The sequence below is a fragment of the Oncorhynchus mykiss genome, chromosome 7 (genome assembly GCF_057628025.1).
Source record: "Oncorhynchus mykiss isolate SJ-2025 chromosome 7, ASM5762802v1, whole genome shotgun sequence".
Classification (NCBI taxonomy): Eukaryota; Metazoa; Chordata; class Actinopteri; order Salmoniformes; family Salmonidae; genus Oncorhynchus; species Oncorhynchus mykiss.
Genome location: NC_143028.1, coordinates 59104831 through 59122430, shown reverse-complemented (window position 1 = coordinate 59122430; position 17600 = coordinate 59104831). Strand labels below are relative to the sequence as shown.

Below are 17600 nucleotides of genomic sequence, written 5' to 3'. Positions count from 1 at the left end.
TTAAGTGGACACTTCTGATGACGTTTGATGAGTATACACTTGCAGGGCAAGGAGCGAGGGAGGAAGGAATTATTTTTATTTTTTTATTTTTTTATTAACAAAAATTCAATACATAAAGCACATGAGGGAACACAAGCATACATAGATTACAAACAATGGACAATCGAGCTAGGGGGTACAATATCACATTACAATTACACAAGGACCTTAAGGGACATACAGTGCCTTGCGAAAGTATTCGGCCCCCTTGAACTTTGCGACCTTTTGCCACATTTCAGGCTTCAAACATAAAGATATAAAACTGTATTTTTTTGTGAAGAATCAACAACAAGTGGGACACAATCATGAAGTGGAACGACATTTATTGGATCTTTCAAACTTTTTTAACAAATCAAAAACTGAAAAATTGGGCGTGCAAAATTATTCAGCCCCTTTACTTTCAGTGCAACAAACTCTCTCCAGAAGTTCAGTGAGGATCTCTGAATGATCCAATGTTGACCTAAATGACTAATGATGATAAATACAATCCACCTGTGTGTAATCAAAAACTGTAATCTAAACTTTCAGCTCATACAAGGAGAAGACTGATCAGAGATGCAGCCAAGAGGCCCATGATCACTCTGGATGAACTGCAGAGATCTACAGCTGAGGTGGGAGACTCTGTCCATAGGACAACAATCAGTCGTATATTGCACAAATCTGGCCTTTATGGAAGAGTGGCAAGAAGAAAGCCATTTCTTAAAGATATCCATAAAACGTGTTGGTTAAAGTTTGCCACAAGCCACCTGGGAGACACACCAAACATGTGGAAGAAGGTGCTCTGGTCAGATGAAACTAAAATTGAACTTTTTGGCAACAATGCAAAACGTTATGTTTGGCGTAAAAGCAACACAGCTGAACACACCATCCCCACTGTCAAACATGGTGGTGGCAGCATCATGGTTTGGGCCTGCTTTTCTTCAGCAGGGACAGGGAAGATGGTTAAAATTGATGGGAAGATGGATGGAGCCAAATACAGGACCATTCTGGAAGAAAACCAGATGGAGTCTGCAAAAGACCTGAGACTGGGACGGAGATTTGTCTTCCAACAAGACAATGATCCAAAACATAAAGCAAAATCTACAATGGAATGGTTCAAAAATAAACATATCCAGGTGTTAGAATGGCCAAGTCAAAGTCCAGACCTGAATCCAATCGAGAATCTGTGGAAAGAACTGAAAACTGCTGTTCACAAATGCTCTCCATCCAACCTCACTGAGCTCAAGCTGTTTTGCAAGGAGGAATGGGAAAAAATGTCAGTCTCTCGATGTGCAAAACTGATAGAGACATACCCCAAGCGACTTACAGCTGTAATCGCAGCAAAAGGTGGCGCTACAAAGTATTAACCTTAAGGGGGCTGAATAATTTTGCACGCCCAATTTTTCAGTTTTTGATTTGTTAAAAAAGTTTGAAATATCCAATAAATGTCGTTCCACTTCATGATTGTGTCCCACTTGTTGTTGATTCTTCACAAAAAAATACAGTTTTATATCTTTATGTTTGAAGCCTGAAATGTGGCAAAAGGTTGCAAAGTTCAAGGGGGCCGAATACTTTCGCAAGGCACTGTACATATACTTACAATTCTAACAGCTTTTTTGTTAGTAGAGCATTTAACAGTCTTAAAATACAGTTAAATTTATTTTTGTAGGGTACGAAAATGTGGTTTTCTGTTTGTAAATTTACATTTGTGCACATGAAATTTGGCCAAAAGAATTATGAAATGAATTACATAAAAATGTTTCAGCTTATTTCTATTGTATGTAAAGAATCCAAACAGTACATCTCTCCACAATAGTGTAAAATCTTCATAAATGTGTTCAATTATAAACCTACTGATGTCTTGCCACAGTTTTCTTAAATGCACACAATGCCAAAAAAGATGCAACACTGTTTCTGGGTGGTCATTACAAAAGGAGCAATTTGAGCTGATGTTTTCCTTAAACTTCTTTATATAGTGGTTGGCAGGATAATATTTATGAATAATTTTAAAGGGAACTTCCTTAATTTTGTTAACAGGTAGGTATGTGGGTGGCAACATGCACACTTTTTTCCAACAGATATTATCAATAAATCCATTCCAATAAGGCATGACATAAGGTTTGCATACAACATCCTGCTGAAACAAGGTTCGAATCGCTCTGTTGTTGAATGGACCAAAAGAGAAACAAATCTTTCCTACTGATGAGTCAATAGGGTCAATAGAAGGTAGGCTCTGAGGGTCAGGTCTTGACACGTTCCTGAATAACATAGCAACACCTGAGGAAATGGCATCTAAAACAATTGCAAAATCTTTAGGTGTTACAGGGACCTTGTAAAGTGATAAGAATTCCTTATAACTGAGTAAAATACCCTTTGCATTTACCAGTTGGCTCACCAATAGGATATTATTTCAGAACCAATATTCTAAAAACAAAGAAGTATTTTTATACAATATATCTCCATTATTCCATATATAATATCTGCGTGGAGAAAAATTGTGTTTATAAATTAAGGACCATGACAAGAAAACCTGCCGATGAAAAGCAGAAAGTTTCACTGGAACTTTGTCAATTATAATTGCAAAACAACATGAAGTTAAGGCCACCAAAAGTAGAGAAGACATGATGATGAATAAAATTCCAGATAGAAGTGGGTATTAGGAATTGTTTTATCCAATTGATCTTAAAATTATTATTATTATTATTTTAAAGTAGTAAAGTCCAGAAAATTCAGTCCACCATTCTCATAAGTGTTCATTACAACAGTTTTCCTAATGTAATGGGTACGGTTTCTCCAAAGAAAGTTGAAAAGCATCTGGTCTATCTCCTTGCTTATTTTACTGTCAAGATATAAAGATAGAGTGCCATGTGTTAGTCTAGAGATACCTTCAGCCTTGGTTATTAGGACTCTACCTTTTAAAGATAAGTCCCTCTGTAGCCATTGATTTAGCTTCTTCTGGGTTTTTTTAATAAGAGGGTTAAAATTTAGTAAGCCTCTAGACTTCTGATCCTTTGTAATGGTTATGCCTAAATATGTAAGTTCTTCTTTTACTGGAATACCATAATATGAAGGTCTCACACAAGCTTTGACAGCTATGAGTTCACATTTATTAATGTTAAGATATAGACCAGACGCTTTGGAAAAGGATTGTATCACATTGATCGATATCGGAATTTGGTTAGCGTCTTTCAGAAAAAGTGTAGTATCATCAACCAGCTGGTTTATAATAATTATTTTTACCAGCTATGGAAATACCTTGTACAGGACTATTATTTAAAGAATTTGCAAGAAGTTGGGTGATTCATAAAAACAGGTACGGTGTCACGTTCTGACCATAGTTCCTTTGTGTTTTCTTTGTTTTAATGTTGGTCAGGACGTGAGCTGAGCTGAGCTGAGGCATTCAATCAATGATTGCATCCAGGACTTCTTTAATTATTTTTGCAAATAGTAAGGCTAATATCTTATAGTCATTATTAAGAAGACAAATTGGACGGCAGTTATCGATGAGCAGCACTTCTGACTCATTGTAGGAGGGAGAACATTGTTTTTAATACTCTCTAAAAAGACTTCAAATAGGAAGGGAGCTACTTGTTCAGAAAATAAGGGCCGCCAGAGTCTCCCGCCTGTCCAGGGCCGCCAGAGTCTCCCGCCTGTCCAGGGCCGCCAGAGTCTCCCGCCTGTCCAAGGCCGCCAGAGTCTCCCGCCTGTCCAGGGCCGCCAGAGTCTCCCGCCTGTCCAGGGCCGCCAGAGTCTCCCGCCTGTCCAGGGCCGCCAGAGTCTCCCGCCTGTCCAGGGCCGCCAGAGTCTCCCGCCTGTCCAGGGCCGCCAGAGTCTCCCGCCTGTCCAAGGCCGCCAGAGTCTCCCGCCTGTCCAGGGCCGCCAGAGTCTCCCGCCTGTCCAGGGCCGCCAGAGTCTCCCGCCTGTCCAGGGCCGCCAGAGTCTCCCGCCTGTCCAGGGCCGCCAGAGTCTCCCGCCTGTCCAGGGCCGCCAGAGTCTCCCGCCTGTCCAGGGCCGCCAGAGTCTCCCGCCTGTCCAGGGCCGCCAGAGTCTCCCGCCTGTCCAGGGCCGCCAGAGCCGCCAGTCTGCCCTGGGCCGCCAGAGCCGGCAGTCAGCCCTGGGCCGCCAGAGCCGGCAGTCAGCCCTGGGCCGCCAGAGCCGGCAGTCAGCCCTGAGCCGCCAGAGCCGGCAGTCAGCCCTGAGCCGCCAGAGCCGGCAGTCAGCCCTGAGCCGCCAGAGCCGGCAGTCAGCCCTGAGCCGCCAGAGCCGGCAGTCAGCCCTGAGCCGCCAGAGCCGGCAGTCAGCCCTGAGCCGCCAGAGCCGGCAGTCAGCCCTGAGCCGCCAGAGCCGCCAGTCTGTCATGTGCCGCCAGTCAGCATGGAGCCGCCAGTCAGCATGGAGCCGCCAGTCAGCATGGGGCCGCCAGGTCAGCCAGGAGCCGCCAGGAGCCGCCAGTCAGCCAGGAGCCGCCAGAGCTGGCAGTCTGTCCTGAGCTGCCAGAGCCGCCAGTCTGTCCTGAGCCGCCAGTCTGTTATGAGCCGCCAGAGCCGTCAGTCAGCCAGGAGCCGCCAGAGCCGTCAACCAGCCTGAGCTACCTCTCAGTCCTGAGCTACCCCTCAGTCCTGAGCTACCCCTCAGTCTTGAGCTACCCCTCAGTGCTGAGCTACCCCTCAGTCCTGAGCTACCCCTCAGTCCGGAGCTGCCCCTCAGGAATTTGTTAAGTCCAGAGGTGTCCCTCAGTCCTGTGGGTCTATTTATTAGGGTTCCCAAGTCAGGGTCGGCGGCAAGGGTCGTGAGCTGAGTGGGCATTCTATGTTGTGTGTCTAGTTTTCCCGTTTCTATGTTTGGCCTGATATGGTTCTCAATCAGAGGCAGGTGTTAGTCATTGTCTCTGATTGGGAACCATATTTAGGTAGCCTGTTTTGTGTTGGGTTTGGTGGGTGGTTGTCTTCTGTCTTCGTGTGTCTGCATTAGACAGAACTGTTTCGGTTTTTCACATTTGTTGTTTTGTATTTTGTAGTGTTCACATTTACCGTCTTTATTAAACATGATGAACACTAACCACGCCGTGCTTTGGTCCTCTCCTTCGCCCACAGAAGAAAGCCGTTACATACGGAGAGATAGGACAACCTTGCCTAATTCCTCTCTTTAACTCAAATCTAGGTGAGGTGCCATATTTCAATTTGATAGAGCTTTTACCATTTGCATAGAGAGTCTTAATAGCCTTACAGAAAAAAATCCCCAAAGCCAAGTCTCTCAAGGGAGTGGAAGAGAAACTGATGCTCTACTGTGTCAAATGCTTTATAAAAATCTAAAAATAATATGAAGCTATCCTCAGTTATTAGGTATGAGTAGTCAAGTTAGTCTAATACTAGCCTGACATTGTTAGAAATATGTCTGTTCCTCATGAAGCCAGACTGTGTTTCATCAATGATTGCATCCAGGACCTCTTTAATTATTTTTGCAAGTAGTAATCATTATTAGTAGTCATTATTAAGAAGACAAATTGTACGGCAGTTATCGATGAGCAGCACTTCTGACTCATTGTAGGAGGGAGAACATTGTTTTTAATACTCTCTAAAAAGACTTCAAATAGGAAGGGAGCTACTTGTTCAGAAAATAATTTGTAAAATTCTGATGTAATTCCATCAACACCTGGTGATTTATTGTTCTTTAGATGTTTGATAGTCTCTATAATCTCTTCAAATTTGATGGGTTCATCACACTGTTTATCACTGATACAGCGAACATTATTCAGTGAGTTAAAAAACATATCTGTGGATTCCTGACAGTACGTAGAGCTATACAATTTCCTGTAAAAATTGCTACAGTATTTAGCGATTAATATTTGGTCTTCTGTGTTATTTTTTGAGTGAAATTTCTCAAGTCTAAAGAAATAGGATGAATTCTGTTCTCCCTCCTCAATCCATTTTTTCCTAGATCTAATAAAGACTCCTTCTGCTTTTAATTTATATATCTTATCCAGTTTATTTTGTAACTCAATTAGTTCCATCGTCTCCTCCCCCGAGAGGTTGGCTGGGGACCTCTGAGAAAGGGAAGATATCTTAATGATCACCTTTTCCTCCTCAGCTCTTCTGGTCTTAGCGAGATTACTACCATATTTTCTAAGGTATTTGGACACCTCAAATTTAAAGAGCTCCCAGTTCTTGCAATAAGATTTTTCTTCACAAGCCCTTTCCCAAAAGTGTGAGAGCAGATTTTTAACCTCAAATTGAACTATATCATTATTTAATAATGAGCTATTTAGCTTCCAGTAGGATGCTCTACCAAGGTTAGTATCAGGGGTAAATATTTTGATATCAATGTAAATAGCCCTATGGTCTGTGAGGGGAGCAGTACAAATATGTGTAGTAACACACTCACTATCAATACATTTGGATTGAAGAAATTATTTTTAAATGGACCACTCTTGGCTGGAAATTCATCACTCGTTCATGCCGCGATGATTGTGTTTTCAGCAACCGGTAGCTTGTGGGTGTTTTTTGCTACATTCAATTGAGTGCATGTCTACTTATATTTAACATAATTATTAATATACGCCTACTGTATGATAGCTAGCAAATTAATTAGCTAACTAACGTTAGCCTGCCTAACTGGGACTGCTGAAGAAGGGAAATGTTTTATTTCTACAATTTCCCAAATAATACTTTTTACGTAGTAGCGCAATTTCTAACTTATTTGCGTTTGTTTTTACTTTCACTTGTATGTTGACCTTTCCATCGATGTTGTTTTTAAGTTTTGGCGGACTTTCCTTAGCGGATGTACAATCGTCACTTTTTGAATTATGGGGAGTAGTGATGGGTCGTTCGCGAATGAGTCGACATTAACAGCCGGCTCTTGTAGGTGAACGTTGGGAGGCGGCTCGCATATCAGAAGAGCCGAATCTATTTATTTAAACATTTTAAAATGAAGATATGAATAATCAAAATATTTAAATTAATATAATTAACTTATTCAAAGAACGAAAAAATCTATATATAATATAGGCCTAAATGCTCAAGCACACACACATTCGTTTTGACTGTCTGCTCAGACTAACAGCCTCACCTGTTGATCCTGTCAATCAGACACGCAGTGTCAACCAATGAACCAAAGACGTGTGAGGGAAGGCAGAGCCAACTCACTCACAGTCACACACTTAGCAGCTGAGGAGAGAGAGGAAGGGAAGCTGTGAAAACAACAGCTGGAAAATGAGTCTGAAGCACAGTAGCATTTGGATGCATTTTAATAATGTAGACAATGTCAGAGCACAGTGTAGAATTTGCCATAAACAAAATCTCATATAAAGCCGGTTCTACGCACAACCTACATCGGAATATGCGAACTGTGCACACAACTGTGAAGCTAGCTGTAGCGGAGCTTCGAGGAACTAGCGGGCCTGCTAGTGATAGTGGTGGACCCAGCACCTCCACACGTGGAGATGTATCCACTCAGTCAAGTAGGCCTACTCCGCGACCACAGCAATGCAGTTTTCTATAGACCAGTTTATGCCAAAGTCTATGTCTGTAGCAAAACAAGGACAAATTGATATTGCATTGGCTGAAATAATTGCCACCAATTTCGAGCCATTTTCGATTGTGGACAGAGATTTTAGAAATTATAGCAATAGTCTAAATCCAATGTACACAATTCCAAGCAGGAAAATGTTGATGTTCAAATACAGGAGAACGAGACCAAATCATGGACGCTGGACAGAGTGGATTTCAGTTGTAACAAAATGGCAGTTTATTGAGTCAAAAGATATCTTGTCCTGCAGTTTAACGTGCACGGACTTAGTCATATGACTCAGTAAGGAGTCAGCTGAAAAAGCGCTTAGACAAAGGTTACAGCAGTTTTTATACATAGAATAATGTAGGTAGAGTCTTGTCGTGTCGCCTTCTGAATGGTCCCGAAGGGTTGGAGGCGGCTCTAGCCAGAGCAGGAGCCCCATTGGTGCACCGCAGAGTCTTCTGCTCTGGGCACCCGACCAGTACCCGACTCTGTGTGTCAGAGGATCGTGAGGTAGGGGGAACTGAGAGGGGCAGTTTTATGGCTGGGTGTGTGTGTTCGTGCGATGGAATGTCTGTGTGTGTCCTGGGGTCGTGAGATAAGAGAAGAGATAAGAGAAGAGGGCAGTTTATTGTTGGGTATATGTGTTCGTTCCTGTTTGGGCAGGGATACGTGCAATGACTTGAGTCAAGCGGATTAGTTTGGCGCTGTATAATACATGAGCTATGTGTATGAATATATGTATATATGACAAAAACCCTTTCAAAATCACTTATTCCACAACTGTATGAGAGCACACAGGCTTCAGTGCGGGAAAGAGTCCAAAAAGCCTTACCACTGACTCCTGGACATCAAGGGTAACCACTTCTTACATGTCGGTTACATGTCACTTCATTGAAGATTTTTTGATGTCTAGCTGTCTTCTGGACTGCTTTGAGTTCAGCGACAGACACCTCAGAGAACTTGGCAGAGGAACTGTTGAGTGGCCAGAGAATGGCAAGTAATATGGAAAAGTGTTCTGTTGTGTTAGCGAAAATGCAGCTAACATAACCAAACTCATGAAAATCTTAAAATGGACCCATCATCCATGTCTTGCCCACACAATCACCCTGATTGTAAGAGATGCTCTGAAGGTGATGAAGCCCACTGTGGACAAAGTGAAAGCAGCTGTGGAATACTTCCACAGGAGCACAGTAGGTGCTGAAAAACTCAAGTCTACCCAATGCCAGATGGGGATGCCGGAACTGAGGCCTAAACAAGACTGCACTACAAGGTGGAATTCAACATTTTATATGTTGAAGTGGTTTCTTGAGTCAAAGGATGCCATCACCATTGTCAATGTACCTGTTGATGCTCTGACCCAAGAGGAATGGGAGGAGGTGTGCAGAGTCCTGGAACCCTTTGAGCAGGTCACTGTGGAGATCAGTGGAGAGAGGTACAGTAAGCAGATATTACTACATCGTTATTTAATCCAGTATTATATATGTACGTATATGAGCAGTAGATGAGAATGTAGTATCAGTAGACAAAACATGAACCTGAACTACTAAGTTACTGTTCTCTCTTTTCAGCTATGTGACAGCCTCAAAAATGATACTCCTGTGTAAGCATCTGCAGCAAATCACAGCCAGCCGCCAGAGAGAAGCAAATGTAACCACAGGACATGTAACAGAGTTGATGGACACCCTATGTTCATCAATGGACAGAAAGTTCCACAGAATGGTGCTATTAGAAACCGCTGCACCTGACCCCAGGTTTAAGAAGTTAGCCTTCAGTGATGCCAGAGCGATTGATGAGGCTCTTCAAAGAATAACCTCATCAGCAGGGAGGGACAGCCCCAGCAGTCAGCTGGCTCAGGCACCAGGGCAACAGCAAGAAGAGGGATCAGATGGAGCCGAAGCTCCAGCTGTAATGCCACAAACGTATGCTCTTTGACGAGAGAGCAACTGGGGATGCAGCACGAAGGAATCCCTCAGCAGATGCCATAATGGAGGTCCGATCCTATTTGGAGGAGCCCCTCCAAATAGATCTGCAGATCCTCTGAGCTGGTGGAAGAACAAGGCCTCTGTCTATCCACTGCTTACTAAAGTCATGACAGGAGACTCTGCATAGTGGCCACATCCGTTCCCTCTGAGAGGGTCTTCTCGAAAACGGGACAAATAATTACAGAGAGAAGAAACCCAATCAGCCCCTCGAAAGTGAGGCAGCTTGCATTTCTGAATGCAAATCTCTCAGAAAAGCAATATATGGTCAGCATTGCTGTGTGCTGCTGGTTATATGGCAAGAAAGAGAGAAAAGAGGGACCAGTTTAATGTTTTAAGTGGGATGCTGCAGTTTTGCACATTGTTATTTACTTTTCTTTGATATGGTGCAATATTATATTATTATGTTGTTCAAATTGTATTCGTTTAGAATTGTTACATTTATATGCACTTTGTTAATATACATTAAAAAGTTATACTTTAAATGCACATGTTTAATAGCATTGTTTTCCATAACAAACCAATGCATTTGTAAATACATTGTGGTTAAGGTAGAGTATGATTTCTTTTAATAATTTAATTAGAATTGTTTTAACACCAATCATAGTCAAACTATCGCAAAATACAAAACATATTTTTTTAAAGAGCCGTTTGGGAGTCAAAATAGCCGGCTCTTTTTGGTGAGCAGAGCCGAACGAGCCGGCTCACTGAAAAGACCCGGAATGCCCATCACTAATTGGTGAGTTTCGGGCCTCGGAGAGAACATAATTGTACACTCGCAAAGCCGACTGAAAACGAGGGGCTTACGTTGCAAACTTCCCTTGCTTGGCTAATCATTTGGACCACACACCAAGATGGCGACGGGTATTCCCCCAAGGGTTTTAGGCGAGGGTTAGTGGACGAGGGTGTGTCTTTTAAGTGTTTGGACGGTAGACGGAGTGTGCATATAGGTTCACTCCAGGGCCTGAAACTCCCCATAATTAAATTCGCGACGATTGTACATCCGCTAAGAAATGTCCGCCAAAACTTAAAAACAACGTCAATAGAGAAGTCAACATACAAGTGTAAGTAAAAACGAATGCAAATAAGTTAGAAATTGTGATACTAATGCACATGACATCACATGGCACAAACACGTCTTGTAAAAAGTACATATGTTTTTGTTGTGTTATCTTTTGGAAATTGTAGAAATAAAACATGTTCTTTTTCAGAAGTTCCAGCTAGGCAATCTAACTTTAGTTAGCTAATTAATTTGCTAGCAATCATACAGTAGGCGTATATTAATAATTATATATTAAATATATCGGTAGAAACGCTTTTATGCGAAAATATTGATATAATAACCATAACAAAGTAAACTTGGAGTCACGACATTTTGTGTGGTCCTCCCACTACGACTCGTCAGGAAAACATGCAGTTTGTTAGGCTACAGATTAAATGAATGATGATGAACTTCATAGGGAGGTGAAAGTGCAAGGAGCTAAACTTGTTGCACCTTTCCAATAAATATCGAGGGTCTTATTCTGGTGACATGATGATCGATGCTTGGCTGCATTTGGCAAATACAAATAATCTCATAATGTAGGCTATACAGATATTGCCAGCAAACCAGAAATGCAAGGTGAAGCAATTCAGGCATTCTTGAAAGTCAGGACAATCATTGTCCTGCAAAGACACATTTTTATATTAGAAAAAAAATATTTCGCATTTAGAATTAATCGTGGAGTGGAGCTTTATAGTTACGTTACGCGGTTACATCGCGTGCCCCGTGTATCTTCAAATGATTCCGCAATCATTATTTATTCGAGGGAAATTTTTTTTCCATAATTTGTCGCAATGAAGAAAGTTCGACAAAATAAAAATCCACCTCAGTCTAACGGATAAAAATGTCGATCTTTAGAAATTGCCGTTTCCATTAGACATGTCGCAATGACATTCTTTTTTTGTTTTTGCGACATTGCTTTTGTCGAATAAACCTGGGTCAATGGACACCGTCCTACTGTCCTAGTGTTATGTCAGTTTATCTATTCGTTATTTAACGTAATGAAATTGACATGAACACACGTTTTGTACATAAGCTATATCCAGGTAAGACGACGCTGATACATTCATTCCGGTGCTTGTTTTACTTGAACTTTACATCTAGCTTTCTAGCCGGCTAACACCATGGCATCCAAGTTAGCTAGCTAGCTAAGCTAATTGCTTGCCACATCATAGGTCAAAGTGAACTAACTAGCTGGTTAGTTAGTTAGCTGTCAATTATTTACTGTAAAATGTAAGTAGACAGCTATGTAAATTAAATAACACTTATTTGTGGTATTATATTATTAATGCAGCATAAGTTAGCTAGCTAAGTTACACGTTTGGTAACTAGCCAGCTAGAGTCCATGTTAACGTTAGTTGCCCAATGTTCCAGCGCTAGCCGGGGAATGTAGTTAGTTTACCTGTGGTTTGCTAGCTACCTATCCAAGGTTTTGGCGATAATCTATGTTTCTTAAGATATATAACAGTTAGTTAGTATAGACGTCAGAATACTGTTCAGCCAGGAAATTTGGCTCATGTAGTTACTCAACTGACTTCTTACATTTGCTCAGATTCCATTGGTTTGTTATGGTACTCCTTTGACGCTTACTTTTACTTAATTTCAGATAGCTGCCATAGACATGTCTAGACTTTCTGCTCCCCCTTCCTATCCAGTTATTAACCACACTTGCTTGCTAGTCATTTGTTATTGACTGGGTTTCAAAGTGAGCCCATGATTTGACTGGGTTCCAATGTCAAAGTGAGCCCATGATTTGACTGCGTTCCAATGTCAAAGTGAGCCCATGCCACCAAACGGCTTAAAATAAATGCATCTAGTATATGCAGTGTAGATGGAAATTAATGGACAGTTTTTACATTGCACAAGTTTGAATATCAAATTACCTTTAATCACTTCACTGTTTAAACCACAACCTTTGAGACTTGATCTGAAAATGGTCAGTCTGACCTTAGTTTGACAGATATGTAGGCCTAATCATTGATTTGGACAAACTATAACATGTTCTAAACTTGCCAGACTGTTGCCACAGACATTTATTCAGCCCTCAGACATTTCTAGGCCAAACTGTTCTGTTTCCTGATTTCAAGCCTACTCCTTGTGTCATGTGAGGAATATAGCCTAAAGGTTTGTGTTTTCTTCCTAGGCTGCTATACCTTAAAAGAGATGGGTAGATGGGTGTGTGTGTGTGTGCGCAAGGTCCTTGTTCCGTTAGGGAGGTTATATAGAGTGAGCTGTTTTTCACAGATTAGGTCTGTTGGAGAGAGGAGGGGGGAGAGGAAAGGCCCCAGGTTAGGGGAAGAGCAAACTGCTCCCACTCTGTTCTCTCTCCCACCCCAAGTTTTCAATGAGTCATGACTTTATAGTTGCATGCTTTCACAACCCCCCCATTCTCCTCAGCCTCATGCTTCTGTTTCTTGGGAAGAATGAATGATCAGGCTTATTATTTGACAATTTTAACTGAGTATATACACAGGTATTGTACAACTTATTTTATTTACATTGATAGGGGTGTTTGCCCAAGGTTGACAGGATAGCGTCTCCTGATTTGATTTTTTTCTTGTTTGGGCATTTGTAAAGTGTTGAAGGTACACTGTGTGAATGTCAGGAGGTTTTTGTTAACTTCCCGTTGAGGGAAGTGAAATTTGCTCAGTGGCGACAGAATAATATGTATTCTAACCACAGAGACCATGTTGAGGTCAATTTAAGGCTTTTGTACCAAATATTCTCACAGGGTAATATTTTTTTGTATTACATTGTTATTGATTACGACACTGTTGGGGTTAGCGCTTGCTAGAAAGGCGTTACACTGTACTTGTACATGTGACTTTAAACTTGAATGAAGTAGTCATGTGCATTTGCTGAGTCATTTTGCTGTTGCAGAACTAGTTACTCAACAGCATCAATATCAGTCGTCTCCTGTCATGGGTTATTGATACAAGTTTCAAGAGTGCTTATTTCCCATTGTAATGAATACCTTTTTTCTAGGTTACCTTTTTTTAGTTTGTCTTGTCTTGTGTAAGATCTGGTCTAACGCTACAAATTAAAGCATGCACCAGTCAGCCTCTCACCATTTTCTATAGCGGTCCTGCTCTTCTCTGCCAGAGCAGTATTTAGACCCAAGTGGAGAAATGGTGGAAAGAAATGGAACTCTAACCCAGGTATTCCCAAACTTTTTCACTCGGGGGGGCTTCCAGCATTGGAATTTTTCTGTGGACACAAGCACTGTTCATGACACAAACTGTTGACACCTGTTTTGTTGGTAGAGATAATATTGCAGGTTTAAAGTTTATTTCCTGCAATTCTACACATTTTGTCATGAGGTGCAAAGAAAACGTTGCAGTTTTAAAGCATTTTTTGTTGTAATTTTATACATTTGACCTGTCTGTGTACTCGTGTTATTTGAGTGACAAAAAAATTACAACTATAACCCCCCCCCCCCACACACACACACACACACACAGACCCCTTGGGTGTTTGGGAACCACTGCCCTAATATAGAGATGCTCTGTTTTGTTTTTTTGACACCACACTCCAAAAAGGCTCATGTTTTGTCTAATCTTGATTATAGTCCAGTCGTGTGGTCCAGTGCGGCGAGGAAAGACCTAGTTAAGCTGCAGCTGGCCCAGAACAGAGCGGCACGTTTTGCTCTTCATTGTAATCAGAGGGCTGATATACATACTATGCGTGCCAGTCTCTCTTTGCCAAGAGTTGAGTAGAGACTGACTGCATCACTTCATCTTTTTATAAGAAACATTGTGTTGAAAATCCCAAATTGTTTGCATAGTCATCTTACGCACAGCTCTGACATACACACATATCCTACCTGACAGGCCACCAGGGGTCTTTTCATAGACCCAAATCCAGAACAAATTCAAGAAAACGTACAGTATTATATAGAGCCCTTACTGCATGGAACTTCTTTCCATCTCATATTGCTCAAATAAGCAGCAAACCTGGTTTCAAAAAACAGATAAAGCAACATCTCTCGGCACAACGCCTCTCCCCTATTTGACCTAGATAGTTTGTGTATGCATTGATATGTAGACTACGTGTGCCTTTAAAAAAAAAAAAAATGTAGTTCTTGTCAAATTATGTTTTGTGTGGACCTCAGGAAGAGTAGCTGCTGCTTTTGCAACAGCTAATGGGGATCCTAATAAAATCCCAAACCAACTGTTTACTAACACTGATCCTTCAGTGATTCAGTGGGTGACTGGACTGACAGCCTGCAGATACCCACATTGACCAGAGTTTAATTGGTCAGAAATTAAGGCTAGAGATGGAAGCATACTTTTTTCAAACCCGAAATAAGTGTTACTGGTCTCTGCAGTGTTGTATAATATATATTTCTCTTAATATTTAGTTTAATTTCAGTTGCCTGTTTCCAGACAGATCTCCAGTCTCTGCGTTTCCAGAGCTCCCCCTCCGCCTCCCTTTAACCCCAACCCACACTGATGGAGACAGAGCGGGAAGCCGACCTTCTGGAAGGTAACGTTAACAGAAACAAGACATTCCACCACACTAACTCCCACGACTTACTGTGGTCAGCTTTGCAAACATGGTGCACTATAGGCTCTATGCCAGTATACACAATACATTGTAGAAAAAATAACTCCTGAACACACGATTTACCTCTGCACATTTTTGATTCAAGACCTTTTTTCAAGACAAAGTGAGATTCACCTTGTTGTTTTTAGGGCATTAACTCCCAGCCCCACAATGAGATAATCTTGGTGGTAGTGTGTGTGATAACCCTCTTCTAAAGTGTCAAGAAGTGACACTGTGCTCTTTTGGGGAAACAGCATGGTCATGGTTTTCAATTTAGGAACTCGTGCCTTGGACTTAGAAGAGATGTGTTATTATGTTCTTGCATGACTGTTTTTGTGTGTGTGTGGGGGGGGGGGGGGTGATGATGATGTGGCAATAATAGAAATCAGGAGTTTGTGACCAAGCTTTCTTTCCATGGGTTGAAGGGGAATGGGTTAGTAAGTTAGTCTTTGTCATCCTGAGTCTGACTCGTGTATTGAAATAGGAAGTTATTGAGACATTAATTGAGTTAGGCTATATATAGCCTATGTAAGCAACGCTCCTGTTAGAAGAAGTAGACTTGGACCCAAAGAGACTGTAGTGCGAGAGGAACCTTTGGGAGATGAAGGAAGAGAAGCCCAATGAACATTCCAACCTGAGTAAGTACAGATCATTGTATCAGACCATCGGTAGAGTGGTACACTGTTAGTGTAAGGAGGAGGATGCATTAAGGGTCTAGAATTCTTGTGTAATGATGTGATTATTGGGCTTTTGATTCATATGATGTGACAATTCATGTGATCACTCTGTTCATATTTAACCTGTTACGCAAATAGATATTTGGCCTTAGTATTGCTCTTTGTTTAGCCTACTTTTCAGAGGTACGATGTAGCCTATTAATGTAAAAGGTGCATTGAAAGAGAAAAATGACACCTATTAAGCTATTGGGTGGCAGGTAGCCTAGCGGTTAGCGCATTGGTCTGGTAAAGGATAGGTCGCTGGTTCGAATGCCAGAGCCAACAAGGTGAAAAATTAGCCGACGTGCCCTTGAGCAAGGCACTTAACCCTAATTTGTTCCAAGGGCGCTGTATTACTATGGCTGACCCTGTAAAACAACACATTTCACTGCACCTATCCGGTGTATGTGACAATAAAAATATTGTAAAAAAATGTTTTACAATACGTATCTTTTACTTTATAACCTGAAGTGTTTCAAAATGTGTCATAACAGGTTTGTTGGCCCTTCCTGGAGACTCAGCCAGGTTAAGAGAGTTGATTGACACTCCATTTACAGTGGACTTTAATGTGGCACTTCCTTGTTGAAGTTGGCAAACGCTTCTGTCATTAGAGAGACTGAAAGTATGGCTTTCAATCTCTTTACTGTGGCAAGGTTGCCAATGAATGTCTGCTTTAATCTGCAGCTGAATCAAATCAAATGTTATTTGTCACATGCGCCGAATACAACAGGGGTAGATTAATAAACAGTGAAATGCTTATTTACAGGCTCTAACCAAAAGGTGTTAGGTGAACAATTATGTAAATAAAGAAATAAAACAACAGTAAAAAGACAGGCTATATACAGTAGCGAGGCTATAAAAGCCCTTGACCAATAATACTATTTTATTTACTAAAATAAACTGAAGTAAATTTAAAAAAATAATAATTAAGGAGTGACAAAATAACAGTAGCGAGGCTATATACAGGGGGTACCAGTACAGAGTCAATGTGCTGGGGCACCGGTTAGTCCAGGTAATTGAGGTAATATGTACATGTAGGTATAGGTAAAGTGACTATGTATGGAAAATAAACAGAGTAGCAGCAGTGTAAAGGGGGGAGGGGGACGACAATGCAAATAGTCCCGGTAGCTGTGTGATTAGCTGTTCAGGAGTCTTGTGGCTTGGGGGTAGAAGCTGTTAAGAAGCCTTTTGGACCTAGACTTGGCACTCCGGTACCACTTGCCGTGCGGTAGAAGAGAAAACAGTCTATGACTAGGGTGGCTGGAGTCTTTGGCAATTGTTTGGGCCTTCCTCTGACATGCCTGGTATAGAGGTTCTGGATGGCAGGAAGCTTGTCCTGGGCCGTACGCACTACCCTCTGTAGTGCCTTGCGGTCGGAGGCCGAGCATTTGCCATACCAGGCGGTGAAGTAACCAGTCAGGATGCTCTCGATGGTGTAGAACTTACTTTTTGAGGACCCATGCCAATTCTTTTCAGTCTTCTGAGGAGGAATAGACTTTGTTGTGCCCTCTTCACGACTGTCTTAGTGTGTTTTGGACCATGATAGTTTGTTGGTGATTTGGACACCAAGGAACTTGAAGCTCTGAACCTGCTCGACTACAGCCCCGTCGATGAGAATGGGGGAATGCTCGGCCCTCCCTTTTCCTGTAGTCCACAATCATCTCCTTTGTCTTGATCGCATTGAGGGATAGGTTGTTATTCTGGCACCACACTGCCAGGTCTCTGACCTCCTCCCTATAGGCTCTCATCGTTGTCGGTGATCACTGTTGTGTCGTCAGCAGACTTAATGAT

The 17600-nt window shown here is 41.8% G+C and overlaps 1 protein-coding gene across 10 annotated transcripts in view; it reads left to right on the top strand.

Annotated features, from left to right (window-relative positions):
- The first annotated feature begins 10234 nt into the window (after positions 1-10234).
- The window catches only part of slc11a2 (solute carrier family 11 member 2), a 33134-nt gene continuing 25768 nt past the window's right edge, over positions 10235-17600 (top strand). For 2 of the 10 annotated variants that reach the window (XM_090239481.1, XM_090239484.1), the window contains exons 1-2: positions 10235-10570; positions 14938-15033. In XM_090239481.1, coding sequence (XP_090095607.1) covers positions 15000-15033 — 34 coding nt within the window. In that variant the 5' untranslated portion in view covers positions 10235-10570; positions 14938-14999. 10 annotated transcript variants of the gene reach the window in all.